This window comes from Micrasema longulum, unplaced genomic scaffold, assembly GCF_059751315.1.
Source record: "Micrasema longulum isolate JH-2025_06_02 unplaced genomic scaffold, ASM5975131v1 h1tg000140l, whole genome shotgun sequence".
NCBI classification, from domain to species: Eukaryota; Metazoa; Arthropoda; class Insecta; order Trichoptera; family Brachycentridae; genus Micrasema; species Micrasema longulum.
Genome location: NW_028277346.1, coordinates 1,304,222 through 1,326,956, shown reverse-complemented (window position 1 = coordinate 1,326,956; position 22,735 = coordinate 1,304,222). Strand labels below are relative to the sequence as shown.

General features: G+C 33.2%; 1 protein-coding gene across 1 annotated transcript in view; it reads right to left on the bottom strand.

Annotated features, from left to right (window-relative positions):
- Positions 1 to 22,735, bottom strand: part of Gad1 (glutamate decarboxylase) — a 122,122-nt gene that overhangs the window by 51,422 nt on the left and 47,965 nt on the right. The window contains exon 6 of the mRNA XM_088242485.1: positions 1,912 to 2,109. Within this exon, the coding sequence (XP_088098611.1) occupies positions 1,912 to 2,109 (198 nt within the window). The remainder of the gene's footprint in view (positions 1 to 1,911; positions 2,110 to 22,735) is intronic.

Here is a 22,735-nt window from a genome sequence, read left to right as displayed (position 1 = left end):
TAGCAAAAACTGTGTTAATTTCCTTTGTAAGTCTTGTTATAAATGTACATTTTAACTGTGTTGTTTAATACATATTTATAGTCTTTAAAGTGTAACATGATCAGAATGACATGAATGTTGTCAGAAAAAATGATGACATAACTTTGTAGTAACGTCAAAGGAGTTATTTTTATTGACACACGAAAAATCATTTGTATCTGGCGTGTTAATGAATTTTTTAAATACAACGCTTGAAACATAAATCAACATGAATTTATAAAATCAGCTTTAAAACTAAAAGAAAACCAAAAATACCTAATTATTAACGACGTTCTTACAAGGTTGCACCATTTAGAAAAAAGTTAGAGATGGGACAAATTGATCAATCTAAATTGATCAAATGAAAAAATAATTCATTTGATGTTGTCTATGAAAAAGTATAAATGTCTCATTTTTTGGTGAATAATTGTGTTAAACACACTATAATAGGCTTGTTTTTGCGTTTTTCATATCAATTTTCGGAAACGGATTTTCATGATTGCATGAAATAACTGATAAAATCGATTTGATCAGTGATCAGTAATTTCCCATGACTAATGAAATTAGTTTGACAGCTGTCTCTAATTAAGCTATATTTTAAGGACTATAGTTTTTGTTTTTGACTATAGCTTGTGCGTCGGTACTGATTTAATTAGTTTAACGTAACAGCATGTTTGTATATACACAATTTACACTCATTTATAAAAAAATAAACAGTACAAATATTTTAGTATGAGAAACATAAAATACAAGCAATTTAGCTGAAGTAATCAAGTACATATCTTTCCATGATCCATTTTTTAAAGGTGTGATTCGTTAAACTTCTCATGTCTGTTTATCATTATGAAATACATTGTATAATCTAGGAGACAATAATAATGCGTGTCTCCATCCTAATCTAGTTATATACAGGTGTAATTTGATTTTAAGGTTTAGCTTCTGACTAATCTTTGATAAATGAATGGTGCAACATCAGCTATCTTCAACTTAACATTGACAAATGTAAAATAATATATTTCTCGCGACGAAAAAAACCTATACAATTCAACTACAAACTAAAAAATACTTCCCTTTCAATGGTTTCGTCAATAAAGGATCTTGGCATTACTTTAGATAGTAAACTCTCCTATCTTGAACACATTGATAATATTGTAAACAAATCTCTCAAACTTCTCGGTTTTATCAATAGAGTGACGGCGGACTTCAAAAATATTAATACCATCAAAACTCTTTATTGCTCACTAGTTCGACCCCATTTGGTCTCCATTCTACAGGACTCATATTGACCATATCGAGTCAGTCCAACACCGTTTTTTAAGAAAAGTGGCATGGTTGCTCGGATTACAAAGGGGTAATTATTCTTATTTTGAAATAGAGCAATCTCTTAATCTGTCCTCTTTGGAGAGACGTAGAACTGAGATGGACCTTATATGCATTTTCAAAATACTTAATGCTTTAAGTGATGTCCCATCTCTGTTGCAATTAATTTCTTTTCATGTTCCCAACCGTGTCACCAGAAGTCAAAATTTGCTATTTATAAAATCTTTTAAGAGCAACTTTGGTTTTTATGCCCCAATGTCCAGAATGTGTAGATTAGTCAATTCATCACAAGACTTGGATTTTTTTGGGATAGATCTTCCAGCTTTTCGTAGATCTCTTCGCGACTAAACAGTGTGGGATGAAGTTGGATTAGCATGGTTTAGCTCAAAGTTTTTGGTCTTTCGTTTTTTTAAATATATTGTATACTATTATTGTTTTGCCCTTGTTTGACTTTGCTAAATAGTTTAATGTTCTTTTTGTTCAGTTTCTTGCATTTATATTTCTTCATGTAACTGTTGTAATTAGCTTAGGCCGTATATATATAATAAATAAATAAATAAATGGAAAATTTACCAGGGGCCAAGATGGAGTCTCCGGTATCCCAGCCGATGATGGAGCGCATCTTCTCCATAACGATATGTTCCATGAGGATGAAGACCGGAGCGATCTCGTACGTGAACATGTTGGTGTTGGCGGTGGCAGTCAGCCACTCGCCCGCCATGGACACCAGGTCCAGGCCGCAGGACAGCTGGTTAAAGAAGTGAGGATGACCTGGAGACAAGAACATAAGATAAATATAAATTATTCATATTCAAATTATAAAAAAATGTATATCGTGAAATAGAAAATTCAAGGGTATATTCATCTTTATAAATACAATTCTTCAGTACGTGTGATGCCACTGAACTCATTCTAAATGGCTAAACCGATTTACGTGCGGTTTTCAGCGAAATATAGATCTTTGCGCTGCGCGTGTTCGTAGATATTAAAATTTTCAATCGAAAATGTAAAAAAAAAATAGAAGCATTAATACTTTTTTCATCGATTTTTAAAAATCGCATTCATGAATAAAATGCACCCCTGTTGGTGAAAAGAGATGAGTTTGACATTTGAAAAAAATAATTCTATTTTTTATGTTTTGGAATTTAACCATAAACAAGTATCTAGGTAACTACTTAAATTCAATAAGTTACCTCGAAACCGGTCGAAGTGTAATTAAAAAAATTAAGTGTTTTATACAAATTTATAAACAAATAAGTGTAAAATGTCATACCACAAAGTGAAAAATGTTTTTGATAACAATAATAAATCATTAATTTATTACATTTTGGATTTCCATTTTTGTCACACTGAAATTTACAAATTTTGTTTTATCTTCATTTAAAGTCAAAAGGTTTGACATCATTGTCGACTGTTTGTTTCTTTAAAATAAATAAATACCCCTCCTCAAAAATGTTTTCCCTTTCTGTAGCAACTAATTTAGAAATTAATTGCATATTCAATGTACTTGAGCCTTATTCTATTGCATAAACAAAGTGTCTTTCACACTTAAAACGCTAATACAATTCACTTAGGCGATAAAAAGTGAGTTGAGCCGCAAAATGATGGATTATCGAGAGCTTCCTTTATCCGGTGGCGGATTATGCAAATGTAGGTTCCTCTGGGGGCGGATTGTGGCTTCAGCGTGTGTTGGGGCAGATAAACACCCTTCTGGGACCACCCGCCACCCCCTGGCAATCACTGCCCGAACTCCCCTATTTCAATAATGTATTCAGACAACAATATGCCGAACTCCCCTACTGCAAGTCAAAAGGTTCTCAAACTTTATTTACCTATTTTTTTACTAAATGTTATGAAATATTTGTATATAACCAGGATACAGGAATAATAAATAACCCAATACAGGAGTTAAAGTCTTACATACAAATAATAAAAGGTTAAAAGTAATGATCAAAGTGTGTATTTGATACAAAAGATTCCATTCCAGGCATACCTCTAGCAGTCTTCTTCCATTATCATTCTGCTTTCCATCCCCGAACATGCCTAGGGCTGACTCTATCCCGTCTCTTCGAGTTCCCACCCACCCATTCAAATCTCCCGTAAGTGTTACTCTCTCACTATTTTTATCCATTCTTTACATTCATCACGTGTGTGATGTTACCATGGCTGTTCAACGTGTATATCGACAACTCCATGAAATAACTGAAAGGCTTAAGAATGGGAGCAAAAATGGGTGATTTAAATGTCAATGTCAAATGTCATGTTGATTTTTGTATCCTGACGATGCCGTGCTTCTTGCTAACAACAAAGAGGAACTGCAATTCTTGGTAACAAAGCTCTACACACTGTGTAACATTCAATGCCTATGTTTGTACCTCCACATTTCCTCAACTCTTCTATCTGTTGACTTTTTTTAAACAAAACAAACCAGGGGGCCTAATTACTGTGGTGAATTACAGCACAGAATACCCTGGCTTAAGAAAAATCTCATTAAATATGTTGTGTTTGTTTTCTCTCTGTCAACTGTTTGAGTTGACAGAGATAAATTGTGGAAGGTTTTGTCGGAGTATGGAGTGAATGGTAATCTGACAAGGGCTATTGCGTCACTGTACAAGGACAGCACAGCATGTGTGAAGGTGAAAGGGCCGTTCACTTTGTGTTTTAACATTATTAAAGGAGTCAAACAGGAATGTGTAACATCACCATGGTTGTTCAACGTATACATGGATAACTGTATAAAAGAACTGAAAAATTAAGAATGGGAGCAAACGTTAGTGAAACTGTTAACTGTCTTCTGTATGCGGATGATGTCGTGCTTCTTGCTAGCAGCAAAGAAGACCCGCAATTCTTGGTAACAAAAGTCCACGATGTATGCAAGGAAAGCGATTTGCTGATGAATGTCGATAAATCGAATGTGATGGTTTTTGAAAGAAATGAAAGTATGACTAAATGTGAAATCACTGTGAATGGAGTTATACTAAAACAAGTAGAGGAATTTGTGTATCTGGGAAGTATGTTTACTAGGGATGAAATGACTGTGAAATATATTAAAAGGAGGGTGAGTGCTGGGAACAGAGTGAACGGAGCACTTAAATGAACCTTATACCTAATTAATACCCGGATTCAAAAAACAAATGAAGTTTGAGAACTGTTCTAATTCTGTAGATGTAGGTACTAGTGCACTTGTTTAGGGGAGTTTTGTGAGATAAAAGATTCCAATGCGGCGACACTTTAAAATTAAATTAATTAACAGACGTTACCTCGCGTTGATAACCAAATATTACGCTACGTAAATAAATATGCAGCTCGTGCAATAGTCTAAAATATTATTATTGATTTTATTGACCACAGTTGCAATATTTAAGATGGCAATAATAATAATAATTATGGATAACTTATACAGCGCCATTTTCGTAATATAATACCTCAAGGGCGCTTTACAAAGTAATTTCATAAAGATATAAATTTAATTTTAACTTTTTAATTTAAGAAAAATAATGTACTTTTTCATATTACTTTTTCACCACATGCTAAGAATTTATTTAAACGATTTAGAGAACAAGTGGGTTTTAAGTTTCTTCCGAAACATCACTTCACTCTCACATTTTCGGACCTCTGCTGGGAGAGCATTCAATGCCGTAGGGCCTGCAACCGCAAATGCGCGTTCGCCAAATTTAGTGCGCTGTTTACGTAGAGGTATAATAACTTTTCTTTTCGACGTTGATGTAGCTGATCTAAGCGTAAGACGTCTGTCAGCTAGTTCATCTGGAATGCAGAGTTCCCTTAGATATTCTGGAGCAGAGTTGTGCAGTGACTTATACATAAGCCAACAGAGTTTGTATTCCACCCTCTGTGGTAAACGTAGCCAGTGTAATTCCCGAAGTAGTAGAGTGATATGACTGAACTTAGAGATTCCAAAAATAAGTCTCGCTGCGGCATTCAATATGGACTGTAGGCGAGTCATTTTATTCATTGGTAGACCTGCGTAGATACCATTACAATAATCGACTCGAGACACTACAAACGCATTTATTAATTGACGGACGGCATCAACTGGCAAATTTTTGCGTATGCATTTAATCTGTCTCAGCTGGTAAAAGCATGAACTTATCGTTCTACTAATTTGAGCGTCAAGAGAAAGGTCAGAATTAAGGATGACTCCCAGTAGTTTAACGGTGGGTAAAGCAGTACTCTTTACATTGGGTAGTGCCGTATCCTGAATCAAATTCTGTCATCTGGCTAAAGCCATCCATAGTTGTTCCGTTTTAGATGGGTTAAGTGTTAGTCTATTTTTAGCTTTCCAGTTTCCTATTTTCTCAATGCATCCATTAATCAAATCAACAAGCACATTTCTCTCGCGCGGTTTACAATAAAAATAAATCTGTGTATCATCTGCATAGCAGTGAGACCACACTCCACATTCTTTGATAATATTCTCCATATCTTTAGTGTACAGGAGATAGAGGAGTGGTCCGAGTACTGATTATTGGGTACTCCAGTAGACACCTTAAAGTTGGATGAGCTATTACCCTGGAACACAACTGCATCTCTTTCATGAAGATATGAACTGAACCACATATGTGCCTGATCACGGATACCATAAGTTTTTTCCAGACGTTCAAGCGAAACGTTATGGTCTACAGTATCAAATACAGCATATTTATTTATTTATAAGAGATAAAACAAAAAAGGATGGAGCTTTGTCAAGACATTCAATGATATCAAGACAAGATCTGGATTTTTTATTTGGTGCTCATTTAAATCGTGGTAAATTTAAACCAAAAAATTCCAGATATTGTCTTGAGTTTTTAATACGATAAAAACAGGATATCGGTGCATAAATGCACCATGGCTTGGAAGACATGGTTTGATCTATGCTGAATGAGGAGCAGCAGTTTCAAGGATCAGAACCTTTTTTTTCTTCTTCTATTTATATGTAAATTCTAAATACACAGAAAAGGTCAGGTCATAAACCCTGTTAATGCCTTGACTTCCATATTCACTTCTCTAAAATGTTCTTCATCCCTGTTGTAATTTGTAAATCTTAATGACTCCCTAGGGGGTGAAATCCGGTCTTTTGTCTACAACTATTTTGACAAACTCAAAATATTGTAAAATTCATTAGACATATTTATTTTATATGAGTACTATTTTAATAAATAATAATAAAGATGTACATAAATTAAATATAAACTTATTTACGTAGTGTTTAAAACTGTCTAAACATTTTGTTGATTATCTCTGTCTTTCTCAGTCTTCTTTGTTTATTCTCACATGTAAAAATATGTTCAAAAAGAATATTGTTAAGTGTCCTCGGCACGGGTAACCCCAGTGAGGTCACATTATTTTTATTATTGAATTTTTTTCACAATGGAAAAAAATGAATACATAAATAAATATAAAACAACTTTGTTTTTAACCACAATTTTTTTTCTACTGACCGGTTTCAAAGCTACACAAGCTTCTTTATCAAGGTATACTTAACTAATAATTTCTATTCTATTTTTTTTTAAGTGATAACTAAATTTTACATTATTGATACATATAATGGAGCTAATAAGTCAAGTGTTTTTGTCATATCGTTTTGCAAATAAACCAAGCAACGACAGGTCATAAACCCTGTAAGTGCCTAGACTTCCATATTCTCTTCTCAATATGTTTTTCCGGTTTGTTGCAACAAATTTACATCTAAATAAAAATTGAGTCAAATAAAAAATGTAAATAGGGGCTAGATTTATTACTGTTCATGCGCTCTGTAGCTGCAAGACGCGCTGTAGTTTAGCTTCTATATATCATAACCACTTTTTAGCATGAACGTTTTAAAAATTTACTATAATGCTCAACGTTTAATTTCTAAATTTATTGATAATTTTAAGTTGCTAGAATTTCACTCGTCAATCTAGCTTTAATGGGTAAATGTTATCAAATATCTAAATTTAGTAAACGGGGTCTAAAATTCCAACCGTCTATGCGCTCAGTAGCTGCAAGACTTATTGTGATCAAACTTCTACTTTTATAAATTTGTTTTTTGATTTAAATATCACTAAAATTCTAAACTTCATTGTCAAATAAAAAATGTAAAAAGGGGCAAGATTTCTTACTGCCCATGCGCTCTGTAGCTGCATGACGTGCTGTAATCTAGCTCCTATATATCATAATTGAAGACGAGGAACTGGAATCCCAACCGTCCATGCGCTCTGTAGCTGCAAGGCGTGCTGGAATATTTATTGATTGTATAGCGCCCTTCCGGTGTTTTTCACAAAAATAGCGCCATATAAATGATCTAAATATGTATATTTAAAAATTTTTATGATTTATTTACCACGGTCTCGTGGTGTAATGGTCAGCGCGTTTACCTCCCATTCAAGCAGTCTCGGGTTCGATTCCCGACATGGTTGATGAAAAATATTTATTTAAAAGGGTGTTTTTACACCTGAATATTTCATAGTCCCTGGACTGGTACCTGAAGCGTAAGCCTGATCATTTTACCTTTAAAAAAATGATCAAGATACACTGCGATTGGTGTACCAATGCAGTGCCCTATGCATCATTGGATGCGGAAAGGGAATAATAATTAATTTAAACTTTTAACTTACTTTCAATTTAAACTTTTCATTTTAATTTTAACTTTTTCTTTTGATTTTAATTTTAACTTTTGATTTCAACTCTTAATTTATACTTGTTCATATATACATCTACTACCTGCATCTAATAAATTATTGTTGGTTGTGAATTTTTTTTTTTTTTAAGAAATTTAAATTCTCTCTTTTTAATTTAAAGTCTTCTCCTTTTTATGTACTTTTTATTTAATATTCATATTTTTACTTTTTTAGAATTCAATTATTTTCCCCTCTCCTCCTGCATTCATAATAAATTAGTGTGAAATCTGTAATTGATTTTACTTTTTTTAATTGTTATTTTGTACCTTGTTTTATATAAACTATGATTTCATTAATAAATTTTTAAAAAATACAAAAATAAAAAAATTATGATTAAATATTTAAATGTATATATATTTAAATAACTCCCTAGGGAAGAAATCCAGCCTGCCTACAATCGTTTGGACATACTCAAAGCATTGTTAAAATATAATTACGATTAAAAATATGCATAAAATGGTATCCGATGCATTCAATATTCTTCAGAGACACCTATTCTCAAAACTCAAATATTTCCTGTTTTGTGCCCTGGTGAGGTGCCAAGATTCGCATATGTAGCGGAGAATATCCATAGATTTGTTTTAATAATATATTTTCTTCAATATTGTATAGAGTTCGTAAAATATATTGATACTTCTATGGGGGAGCATGTAGAGATAAGACGTGTCAGTATATTTCCCATAAATAGTCCCATAAAAAACGAAAAGGTACGAAAGATGATATTATTATCAGCTCTGATTTGAGGGGGAAATTCAGTGCCCCTGGGATTTGAACCCAGATCTAAAATAACCGAATTGAAAACGTTGCATCATGTGACTTAACGAATGTTAGTAAACTATCAAAATTTGATTTCGAATTTTACATGATAAAATTTTATGGGTACTTATTTAAAAATAATGCGAAATACGTTAAAAAAAACGTTTGATTTTTTTTAGTTTGTGTTTTGACATTCATAAAGGAGTCAAACAGGGATGTGTGATGTCACCATGACTGTTTAACGTAAATATAGATAACTGTGTGAAAGAACTAAAAGGCTTATAGAAATGGTAGCAAACGTGGGTGATTTAAAGGTCATTTATTATCTTTTGTATGCTGATGATGCCGTGCTTCTTGCCAACAACAAAAAGGAGCTGCAATTCTTCGTAACAAAAGTCTACGATATACGCAAGAGAAGCGATTTTCCGATGAATGTCGATAAATCGAATGTGATGGTTTTCGATAGATATGAAAGCATGATTTAATGTGAAATCACTGTGAATGGGGTTATACTAAAATAAGTAGAGGAATTTGTGTATCTGGCGAGTATGTTTCTAAGGATGAAATGACTGAGAAAAATATTGAAAGGAGGGCGAGGGCCGGGAAAAATCAACCTTGGCAAATAAATGTTGGTCGCAAGAGGCAAAATTAGCAGTTCACAATGGAGTCCAGGTCCTGATCAATGTAATGCTGTCGAAATGCAATCTCTCAGGCGAATGTGTGGTAAAACTATGTACGATAGATGCGAAAATGTCGAGATCCGTACATTATGTAAGGCTGAGATCAGCATTATCGACGCAATCAAGAAAAGAGCTCTGCGTTGGTTTGGACATGTAGAGCGAATGGACAGCGAGAGAACGGCTAAAAATATTTACAGTGTGAACGTTGATGGATGCAGAATAGAGGAAGACCGAGAAAGACATGGCATGACCGAATCCAACAAATACTAGAAGATGGACATGATAAAAGTCGGAATAATAATAACAAAGAATGTAGAGGAAGCGAGATATGTATGCAAAGATAGAGTGATGTGGCGTTCTATCCTCTCTGCTTACCCTTTCGGGGAAACGGCGTGATGGTTTTTTGTTTGTATATTTAACTTAACCTCTTAAAGCAACTTGTAATGCATAGGATTCTTCTTAATAAATATATTTAAATAGAAGGCGAGTTTTCTAAAATCTCAAAAAATAAACATTATTTTGAGTTTAACCAATTTTTTGTAGACAGGATTGTTTGTATTAAACCACATAGAAAAGTAAAATTAAAAATGTAAAAAAAATAATTGTCTATTGTTTACTTTAAATCCATAAAGACACCATAAAAAGTATTGTTTCTACGTCACAAAACGTAAGTACGTGACCTAGAACAAGTGGTAACATATTAATTCCAAAATTAAAAACAACTACAGCACATATTATTATATTTCCGAAATAATATTTTTCTTTAATAAAATGAACAAATAGATCAAGTCAAAGAAGGAATCGTGTGTTAGAAATACCACATTGTAAAACGAGGCTCGCACAAAGACATGCATATTTTTTGGCCCAAAAATGTTTAATTCTTTTTTTACTGATAATATTTCATTTAATCCAAACTTTCAAAATATTCCTTTTTTGAAAAAACATGCACTATCCTGGATTCAAACTAAAGATATGAATTATTTTTTTTCTATTATGTATTTATTTTGTTGCCCTTTAATAATAAGGAATATTTTTGTGTTTTTTTTTAATAATTTTTATTTCCTTTTTTAATTACTACAAAAAAATACCATATTATCTTTTATAGAATATTTTATATTTTCTTTCTTATATTACACAAAAATATTACAACTGTCCATTATTTATTATAGGAGAAAAAATTCATTAACATTTTCTTGTATACCCACGAACAGGCTATGCCTTTGTGGGATTTTTTGTTTACTATTTTTACTTTTAATATGTATTTCATTGTTATGTAATTATGCTTTATTTTTTTATACTCTGTTTTATCACTTATGATTATTATAAAAATAAAAAAAAATGCTATCAGGAATACAACATATTTAAGAAATAAGTAATCAATTAATTATACCCCGGTGTAAACAAATCATATTTTTCAGGCATAAAATGTCAATAATTTAGTATATTCAGAGGTGTTGCTTAGAATAAGCTGATCATGTAGGGAGATTTGAATAGTAAAATTAGTTTGAATAGAGAAATCAGTGGTTATGTGGTATTTGCAACACCGCTGATCAAATTAGGAGTTCTCAATTCGACACCAAATTGGTGATTTCATTACACGATTCTCTACCAGCCACGCCTTCACCCTGTTTGTACTGGTGGCACCAGAAACTCTCAATATTCGAGGCATGATGAAATATTTTCATTAAGAAAATTACCAGCATATTGCAACAGAAATGCAGAACATTTTCAGAGAAGCGTAAGACTGATCATCTCATTTATTTATTTTATTTGACGGCCTCCGTGGTGTAGTGGCACTTTTGCCGATTGGGAATATTTTGTACAAATACAATATGTAGTGTAATGTTACATGTAATTAAATATTTATTTGACGGACTTATGCAGTACATTCTAACGATGGTAAATACATGCTTACTGACTTACTGCATACTTTCAGCATGATTAGAAAAGTTAATGTTTAACCGGTAGTCGACCTGCTTAAAATTTTTTGTTGGACCCTTTCTAGTCTATTAATACTTACATTACAGTAAGGTGACCAGTATGCAGTACCATGGAATAAACTCTCTTAAAAATCGAAGAATAATGTTAGACCAGTTATTTTTATTCAAATTAATAAATAATAAAATTGATTCTCCTAACCCACTTGAAAGACTTCCATTCCGTGTGGCATCTAGACCGACAAGACAAAATCTTCTATTTTACACAGAAAACGCGTCAACAAACTGTTTGAAACAATCTACAATACCTAGAATATGCGACCAATATAACAATTTATTTACCGAGACTGATATTTTTTGTGACAATGTATGTAAATTTAGGTAAAAAATTATAGACATTTTGAGAGAAGCAGATATTTAACTTTATTATTATATGCATATAATTTCAATTTGTTTCTTTAAATTTATTGTATTGAACATAATTTAAATGATTTTATTAAGTTAAGTGTAAACAATTTTTTTGGTGTGTGCATGAGTTTTTTACACTAATATACAAAGAAATTGGCAATAGTTGTGTACATATGGTTTGTTTACCAAATAAAATAAATAAATATCTGAATGTGACGCTTTACATTACAAAAAGAGCCTCATCCTCGGGGGATCGCTAGTTAAACCTGAGGATGTTAAAGAGCTCGCCCCCACCTAATAGCCCGATACTTTACGGATCTGGGCTTGGAGGGGGAGATTTGGCAAAATGTAAACTCTCGCCTTCGACACAGTAGCCAGGCTCTTGGAGGGCGAGAACTATTCATGGGGTTACAATAGATCTTCACAGGTCGCAGTGATGTCAAGGGCTTGCATAGCACAGACTCACCTCTAAGAAAAAGAATAATGTAATATGTAATTTGATATGTAAAGTAAAAACGACTTTAGAATATATGCATAAGGTACATTTTTGGTCTTAGGAAATATGACCACATTTCTGATTATCGTAGGCAACTGAAATGGCTCAAAATTAGACAGCGGAGAGACTATCACTCCCTCTCACTTCTGTTCAATGTACTTCATAGTCCTAACGCTCCTATATACCTGCGTGAAAAATTTCAAAGCTTATCACTTCATGGTTTACCTCTTCGTTCTAATTCTCAAGGCGCTTTCTTAATACCCATCCACAATTCCTCTTTCTTCTCTAACACATATAGTGTCCATGCGGCTTGACTGTGGAATCATCTCCCATCCACCATCAAAGATGTTACTACATTATCTCTGTTTAAATCACGTCTGAAGAAAGATCTCCTTTCTCTTCCTTAATCTCTCCTCCTTTCCTCTTTTTTCCTTTTTCCCATTGAGTAATAGTTTTGATTTAAGGTAATTTATTACGTTTATTTCTATTTTTGTATATCTTTAGCTTTTTAATCTTTTTTTTTCTAGTGAATATGTTCTGTAACTTGAATTATAAAAATAAAACTTTTATTTTATTGGTTGGTTGGAAGAAACTGCCATTTGCCAATAAGCCCGCCAATGTACAAATAACATTATGTACAAAAAGTTAAATAAAAAAATAAAAGATGTATTTTGTCATAAATAAATAAATTTAATCTGAGCTAATATAAACATAGTCAGAATGGTGAATGTTACACAGTGTGTAATGTGTTAACGTAAACCAGCCAATCACTTCTCGAAAATGTTTTCCCTCTCTGTTGCAATAAATTTCAGTCCCTTCTCGCTAGGAGTGAAATCCAGCCAGGTCTACTAACATTTGGTCAGACTAAAAAAATGACCATATCAGCAAAATATCGTCCGCATTCTCACCCCTAACAACCCTTCAAATATATGAAGAGTATTTATTTTTGAGGGGTGGATTCCATACCGAACCTATGGTCACGTGTCCTTTATTTGTTACTGCTTCACATTTCTTACACCATAATAGTAATCCGATTGCATAACACTTTTGGAAACACGCATTCAGTATTTGCGGCTTTAACTTTGTGATTTTTATTTTATATTTATTTATGCTTCAATGAATTTATTTATTTATTTATTCATATTTTTTTCCATTATAAACTATGATTAATAATAAAATTTATGTGACCTCACTGGGGTTACCCGTGCCGACACCTAACAGTATACTTAAAAAGAAATAAATTAACATTTGAGAATTGACAAAGAAGACTTAATAAACAGTAAACAGAGATAATTAATAAAATGTTTTTAACGAAATTTGGATGTTTAAACCTAGCCAGAATGTTAATTGTTACACAGTGTGTAAAGCGGCCACTTAAACCAGCCAATGACAGGTCATAAGCCCTGTAAATGTCTAGACTACCATATTCCCTTCTCTGTTGCAACAAATTAAAATATTTTTTATTTATATCCCTACAGAGATGAGGTAGATTTTTTTTCAAATTCAGGATTATGGATATTCGAGCGTTTACAGGGCTTATGACCTGTCATTGGCTGGGTTAAGTGGCCACTTTAAGTAGGTACTACAACATTCCCCATTCCGCTTATTAGCGAATAATATATAAATTTAAATATGTTCATTTGTAAAGTTTATATTTGAAGCACTAACTTTGTGATTATTCATTATAATAAAATAAATAAAACAACTTTGTTTTTAACCACAAATTTTTATTTTCCACCGACCGGTTTCAAAGCAAACAAGCTTCTTCGTCAAGGTTTACGTAACTAATGAATTGATTCCTTTTTTATTTTTATCATGTTCACTAAATACTACATGTGGACCCAATAAATCAAGTCGTTTTTTCCTTACACGGGTGGTAATTTGATATCATTATTTTTGAAGTTAGACAGGAGAGGACTAAAATAAAAATTGTTTATTTGGTTATTAATTATTGTTTTCTTATTTGTATTACTTCGAAAATAATGATATTAAATTACCACCCGTGTAAGGAAAAAACGACTTGATTTATTGGGTCCACGTGTAGTATTTAGTGAACATGATAAAAATAAAAAAGGAATCAATTCATTATTTACGTAAACCTTGAAGAAGCTTGTTTGCTTTAAAACCAAACTTTAAAATTTTTCCATCTTTTAAAAAACATGCACTATCCTGGATTCGAACTAAAGATATAAACTCTTTTTTGCTATGATTTATTTTGTTGCCCTTTAATAATAAGAGATATTTTTGTGTTTTTTAAAAATATTTTTTATTTCCTTTTTTAATTACTATAAAAAAAAATACCGTATTATCTTTAACAGAATATTTTATTTTTTATTTCTTTTTTTATACAAAAATATTATAACTGTCTATTATTTATTATAGGAGCAAAACTTCATGAACATTTTCTTGTATACCTACGAACAGGCCATCCCTTTGTGGGATTTTTTTGTTTACTATTTTTACTTTTAATATGTATTTCATTGCTATGTAATTATGCTTTATTTTTTTATACTCTGTTTTATCACTTATGATTATTGTAAAAATAAATAAAAAATTTAAAAACCGGTCTGTGGAAAATAAAAATTAGTGGTTAAAAACAAAGTTGTTTTATTTGTTTTAGTATGTTCATTTGTGTTCATTGTGATCTTTTAAATGCGTAGCATGTTTTGAACACGTCGATAGTTATTTGTGATTGAGCTACTGAGTACAGCCAAACCTAATCAGATACATCCCGACTCGTTGGCCGAGTCTGAAACCGAAACACCGGTCGGACACTAATTTCTAGTAACGAAGCAAAGCATGCGTCGGTGTGTAAAAGTATTCGAAATTTAAAAACTGTAAAATGGAACAAAGCATTCCATTTTTCATTTGAAACTCGCGCCAGGAATTCCCACTATTTGTAATGCAGAAGGGAGGGTGCCCAGAATAGGCTCCTATAAAAACAATATTAATTCATCACAAGGAATTTAATATAATCCGACATACCTTCACCAAATGGGCTTGACTTAAGGGAGGACGCGCAAAGAGAGGGAGCCAGTGTTCGAAATTGGGGCACTCAACCTTTTTCACGATTTTACAAAATTAAAATTAACTCTTGTTTGGCTATGATGTCACACTAGTCTACATATGATACAAGACTTGATATATCTCCCTAATTTTTCAAATTATGAAGTTGTATTTTTTGTAATCTTCAAACTGACATTTTTACACCGGATTTAGAAAGTTAAATTTGTAATAAAAATATTTAACCTTGCTACCCGAAGAATGATGTCCGCAAATACACCAATAAATCTGTATTAGAGAAAGCACGAAGATAGAACACATAACAAGTAAGACAGAGATCCTGTTCTGTAGCCGGTGCTATGTGAAACAAATTTAGTGTGTTGTTGACAGTATGGGGGACGCACACATGAATTATGAGCGGGGAATTCATGTTTTTTTTTTTGCAATAACAATTATATGTTTTTTTAAATAAATTATGGAAAAGGAATTATAAAACTAAATGTATCCATTTTAGAATATTCTGTATTTTGCTTGTGGTAACACGATGTTACATCACCGCGCGCAAAGGAATTATTTACCACAGTCTTTTTAGAGTTAAAACTTAAATTCATTATGGACACAAATTCAAAATATATTTACTACCGACGCGACGAGGTATATTTTCATAATAGAAAGAGTGTCAACAATATTTCGAGTGTATTCAAATGTTCGTAGACATGGTTAGATTTTACTCCCTGGGGTTGAAATTCATTGCAACAGAGAGTGAAAACATTTTCGAAAAGAGAATATGGAATTCTATTCATTGGCTGGTTTAAAAAATGAGTATAAAATTTTTAAAAAAATATTTCAGGCGTTGCCATGCAGGTAAAATAATTCAGCCAGATTAATCTCACTTGCATTAAAAAAGGTTTCAAATCTTTTACTTAACAAAACTTGACGGTGAAGCGGCTAAGACACTTGACTCACGCACCAAAAGGACCGGGTTCGATTCCCGGAAGAACAAACACAAAATATTTAATGAGATTTTTCTCCAGCCAAGGTGTTCTGTGCTGTAATTCACCACAGTAATTGGGCCCCTGGCTTATTGTGGTTTTAAAATAAGGCAACAGATAGAACAGTTGAGGAAATGTGGATGTACGAACATAGGCATTGACTGTTGCACAGTGTGTAAACAAACAAAACAAACAAACCATCTCACCCTTTCCCCGTTCTCATGCACGCGCGCCGATTATTACGTCTTTCAACAAGTCCATCTTCAAGTATTTGTTGGATTTGGTCATGCTATGTCTTTCTCGGTCTTTCTCGTTTTTTGCATCCATTAACAATTGCATAGTAGATCCTTTTAGCCGTTCTTTCGCTGTCCATTCGCTCTACATGTCCAAACTAACGCAGCACCCCTTAATTGATTCTGTCGATAATGCATATCTCAGCCTTACGCAGTTACCGGATCTTGACATTTTTGCACATATCATACGTCGTTTTACTACACATTCACCTGAGGAATCACATTTCGACAGCATTTAACCTACTTTCATAATTATTTTTCTGAATCCATACTTCGCTCCCATACATTAGAGTTGGCACTAGATCTCCATCGTGAACTGCTAGTTTTGCTCCTGCGATAAACATTTGTTTGCCAAAGTAGATTTCAGTGCTCCGTTCACCCTGTTCCCAGCACTCACCCTCCTTTCAATATCTATCTGAGTCTTTCCATCCCTAGTAAACATACTTCCCAGATACACAAATTCTTTTTCCTGATTTAAAATATCTCCATTCACTCTGGTCTCACATTAAGTTATATTTTTATTCCTTTCAAAAACCATCATTTTCGATTTATCAATATTCATAAGCAAATCGCTTTCTTTGCATGCATCGTAGACTTTTGTTACCAAGAATTCACTCTGTTCCCAGCACTCACCCTCCTTTCAATATATTTCACAGTCATTTCATCCCTAGTAAACATACTTCCCAGATACACAAATTCCTCTACTTGTTTAAGTATAACTCCATTCACAGTGATTTCACATTTAGTCATACTTTCATTTCTTTCAAAAACCATCACATTCGATTTATCGACATTCATCAACAATTCGCTTTCCTTGCATACATCGTGGACTTTTGTTACCAAGAATTGCGAGTCTTCTTTGCTGCTAGCAAGAAGCACGACATCATCCGCATACAGAAGACAGTTAACAGTTTCACAAACGTTTGCTCCCATTCTTAATTTTTCAGTTCTTTTATACAGTTATCGATGTATACGTTGAACAACCATGGTGATGTTACACTTTCCTGTTTGACTCCTTTAATAATGTTAAAACACAAAGTGAACGGCCCTTTCACCTTCACACATGCTGTGCTGTCCTTGTACAGTGACGCAATAGCCCTTGTCAGGTTACCACTCACTCCATACTCCGACAAAACCTTCCACAATTTATCTCTGTCAACTCAAATAGTTGACAGAGAGAAAACAAACACAACATATTTAATGAGATTTTTCTAAAGCCAGGGTATTCTGTGCTGTAGTTCACCACAGTAATTAGGCCCCCTGGTTAGTTGTGGTTAAAAAAAGTCACCAGATAGAAGAGTTGAAGAAATGTGGAGGTACAAACAAGGCTCCCACATTCCCTTGTCAAAAAAGGTTTCAACTTTCTGTTGCATCAAATTTAAAAGTAAATTGTTAAAATTTAAATAATATTTCGTTGGTCATCTCTGGAGTACCGCATGGTTCACCGATCTCTCCTCTCTTAGCGTAGTAAATTGATTTAAATTAGTTATTTGCAGCTCTAGGGTAGAAAATCATTGTATTTATTGTTAAGCCAAGTGCAATTACATACCAAATATCTGTTTGATTAAATATTTGGATTGGTATAGTTTTTCTTGTGAATAAAAATAAATGTATATCGACGGCGGAGGCAAAAGATTCTACGCGACATGTTGCCAACTTTACAGAAGAACTGATAGGAAAATATCACGATCTTTTTTCACAATTTTAAATTAATATGGGTCTATGAAATCCTGTCGAGTAAAAAAATAATGTGTTATTTTTATTAATAACATTAAAAATATTAAATTTATAATTTTAAATTCTCGCGAAAACGGTCCATTGCATTGGTGACGCCCCTAATACATCACGATTCGTTTTTTGCAAATTAATGTGTATGTAACAAATGCATTACTTAAAAATTGGATTGTTTTTCCATCTGTCAGATTGTCGAAGAAACAAAATGAACATTTCGTTAGTGTTGCCAGGGTAGAATTTTTTTTACCCTACTTTGCTCATTTAATAAAAGAACTAATGAAAATTCAACCTCGGATTAAACAACGCCGTGGGAGACATTTGAAGGACATTATCTTTAAAACATCAAATATTATTTAACATGATATAAAAATATCCGTTTTATGTCAAATAAAATTTGTTTTAGATTTTAAGTTCAAAGTTTATTAATTCTATTACTCTTATTAAATGACCCTTTACTTATCTACTCTGTTGTGTCAATCAATGTTTCCGCGTGCACAATAAAATTTTAGATAAATTAACATATTACTTTTTTTTACCTTACATTTGTGTTATGATTTTTTTTCCTATCAAGCAACATTACCCGGCGACTTAAAGTATGCATGCGGCGAAAGTGTGTCTAAGTGGGGGAATTATTGGACACAGTCTGATGTATTCAAATATGATTCTACGCTCCTTCTGGACTATTCTTAATTCTATAGTGACGAGTGAAGGAAGCTGTTTGGTAAAAAAAATCTGTGCACGCTATTGCGCGTGGCGTAGCACCTTGCCACGCCTGCGCGGTCACTATGGACAGTTGGCTCGTAACTATATGTTTTAGTTTACCACGCCCGCGCTGCTCCGCAAAACGCTCGCCACTATTGCCAAGCACTTATGTTAGCATCCAACAGTTCTACTGTTTGAGTTAAATACGTTAAGTCGAATGTAGATTTTAAAATGTTGAAATTCTTTTTTTTCATATTGTAATCACCGCCAATGCACAAACACCCGTTTATAGAGCTCCCGAATAGTAATTTCGGGATCGCGATGTCTGCCAGAGCGAATATTAGTATCCAAGAGGGTTATGCGATGCAGAAATAATCCTTTATTTGCTACCCCACGACCCTTGTAGGATTGCTAAAAGACACCCCTATTCGAACTGAATTGTGTATTTTTATTATTTTTTATTTATAAATCAAACTTTTCAAGACTGTTTTCTTCTTTAATCAGACATTAACTCTTTTATCCAATGGTGTAAAGTCAACAAATTAAAACTTAATATTAAAAAATGCAAAATCATGTCATTTCATAGAACAAAACAACCGATTTCCTTCGAGTATCTAATAGAAAACTCCAAAATTGATTTAGTTAAGTCCATTAGAATTTAGGAGTTGTTTTGGACTATAAACTGACACACAATGAACAATCTATTTCCATTATCCATAAGGACAATCAGTAAGTTCTAACAATATAAAATTGCTATTAAGAAATGGATAGTGGAGGTGGGTTGCGCACGGATCGATGAGTGGATCAAGCCAAATAGGTAAAATGTGAGTACTGTTTATGAAATTTGTTCTTTTGGTCTATATAAATTGGTTGTGTTTTTTATGATTATCATAGTTTTTTATTGTTTATAAAGTTAATGATAATAAGGTTGATTAGATTAATGAAGTTTTTTTTTTGTTATTATTATGTTTTTTTTTATTGTTATTATTATGCTTTTAAAAAGTTTGGTAATCATTTCGGCGAATTGATCATGTCCAATCAATTATATCCCAGTCAGTGAAGAATTCACTTCCCTCTCTTCTCAATCCAATGAAGTACATATTATGTACTTCTGGATTACTTTCTTTCAGCACAAATATGCTAAGGCTACCAGATTTCAGAGAGCTCCTTCGGGCAGCTTTTCTCGTTTGACAACGAGCAAATTTTCCGTGTATGTGGGCACCGCCAAGGAGACTTATGTCCTCAGATGCGGTGTGCGGTATGTGGTGGGTAAGCTGTTATTATTATGTTAACTTTGTTAAATAGCTAATCTTAGGCATGTTTTACATTTTGTAAAATGTTTCCCTCGGCACGGGACACCCCAGTGAGGGAACGTTATTCTGTATAAAAAAAAGAATACACACAATGTAAAAGTATAAATAATTAAATATTAGATAATACAGTAAATAAATCATAAATTGCTTGGCTTTGTTAACAGAATATCTTCAGAGTTGACTTTTGTCCGTACAATCAAAACTCTTCATCGCTCAACTGTTCGCCCTCTTCTAGAATATGCCTCCTAGAATAGTGGTCTGGTCTCCATTATATGTGAATTTCATAAATCACATTGAATCAGTCCAAAATCGCTTGCTTCGAAAAGTAGCGTGGATGCTTGGACTAGAGAGAGGTAATTATTCTTATGCTGATAAAGAGTCCATGTTAAGCATTTCTAGTCTACAAAAACGTAGAACTAATATTGATTCCATATATGTTCGACATACTAATCTGTGGTCATATATGAATCAAAGTGAAGGCGCATGCAAAAAAATGAAATGCACAAAATAACCGCTTTCAACCCCACGAGAAGATTCAAAATAGCATCCCAGATGCCGGTCCAGGGACTATGAAATATTCAATTAGTAAAAACGCCTTTTTTAAACAAATATTTCGTGTAGGGAATCAAACCCGAGACCTCTTTACGGTAGGCAAATGCGCTGATCATCACCGGGCTTATTACGTGTCATTGGCTGGCTTAAGTGGCCACTTTACACACTGTGAAACATTCACCATTCTGCCCATATTTGAACATCTATATTCCTTCAATTATTTTATTTGTTGATCTTTGTAAAGAGCTAAAACCTTTATTAATGCGGGTGAGATTTATCTGATTGAATTATTGCACCTACATACTAAGCAACACCTAAAATTTTATTTTTTTATTTATATACTTCTTCATGGACCAGGTGGATTTATCAACAATATGTTACACATTAATGTTACACGGTGTGTAAAGTGGCCACTTAAACCCGCCAATGACATGTCATAAGCCATGTAGATGCCTATACTTCTATATTACCTTTTCTTAAATATTCTTCAGATGAAAATATCTTAGATTAACATACATCTGTTGTACCATGTTAATATGATATTAACAGCTCCCCAGTAACTCAATCACAAATAACTATCGACGTGCTAATAAGCGACGTGACAACAATTTCTCACCATGCTTGTTTATCGTATTCGCGATTACAATGCAACATCCGTGAACACCTAATATTAAATGTCAAAATATTTACGTTTCGCGACGTATAATCCTTCTGCGCAATCACATATTTGAGTTTTACCGTTGTAAATATGAAAAATACTCCAAAACTGCTATTTTTATTTGTTTATTTATTATTTATCATGCTATTTATTGCATTTAGCCGGCGGTTGGCAACCCAAATGTCAAGAAAAGCCGTCGCCATAGTAATTGTAATTTAATTTTCACTTTTTTCTATTTAACATTTTACAACAGAGATGAAGAACATTTAAGATAAGGTAATGTAGAAGTCTAGGCATCTACAGGGCTTATGACCTGTCAATGGCTGGTTTAAGTGGCCACTTTACACACTGTGTAACATTCACCATTCTGCCTATATTTGAACATCTATATTCCTACAATTCTCGGCCACTTAAACCAGCCATTGACAGGTCATAAGCCCTGTAGATGCCTAGACTTCTATATTACCTTATCTTAAATGTTCTTCATCTCTGTTGTAAAATGTTAATATAAACAGCTCCCCAGGGAGTTGAATCCAGTCCTTGTCTACAAAAATTTGGACAAACTCAAAATATTGTTTTTCTATTTAATACATCTTACTAATTTGCAAATGCAATATATTGTATTATTTTTTATAGTAAACGCCTACTTTTCGCCAGTGAAATGTATTTATTTATGAGAAAAACAAAAAACAAACCGACACGAGTGTTGACTTAGAGCTTACACTGTTACATGTTCATTATTGTTCACTGTGATCGCTCAAACGCTTAGCATGTTTTCAAGCACGTCGATAGTTATTTGTGATTGAGCTACTGGGAGTTAAATCCTGTCCTTATCTACAAAAGTTTGGCCAACTCAAAATATTGTTTATTTATTATTTTTTAAAGCATAAAACTTTCTTATATCTGTTTGCGTGTTGCAAATTACTCGCACGGACGATCGAAATAAGCATTCAATTATCCGAATAAATGGTGCGGATAATCGGCGTCGGTGGTTCCTTGCGCACATCTAGACACCCCTCGATATGGGCGCAGACAAAGGACAGAATGTCGAGATAGGAATCTACAATCTACAGGGATGTTCGGGGAGGAAAGGCAAGAGGAAATAGCTACGTTGACGCTAGAGAGCGATGTGATACACTATACTTATTGAAAACGTTAGTATTTAAAAAAATATACATTTAAAAATTATTTAGTCCGCCTCGTGGCAAAATTTT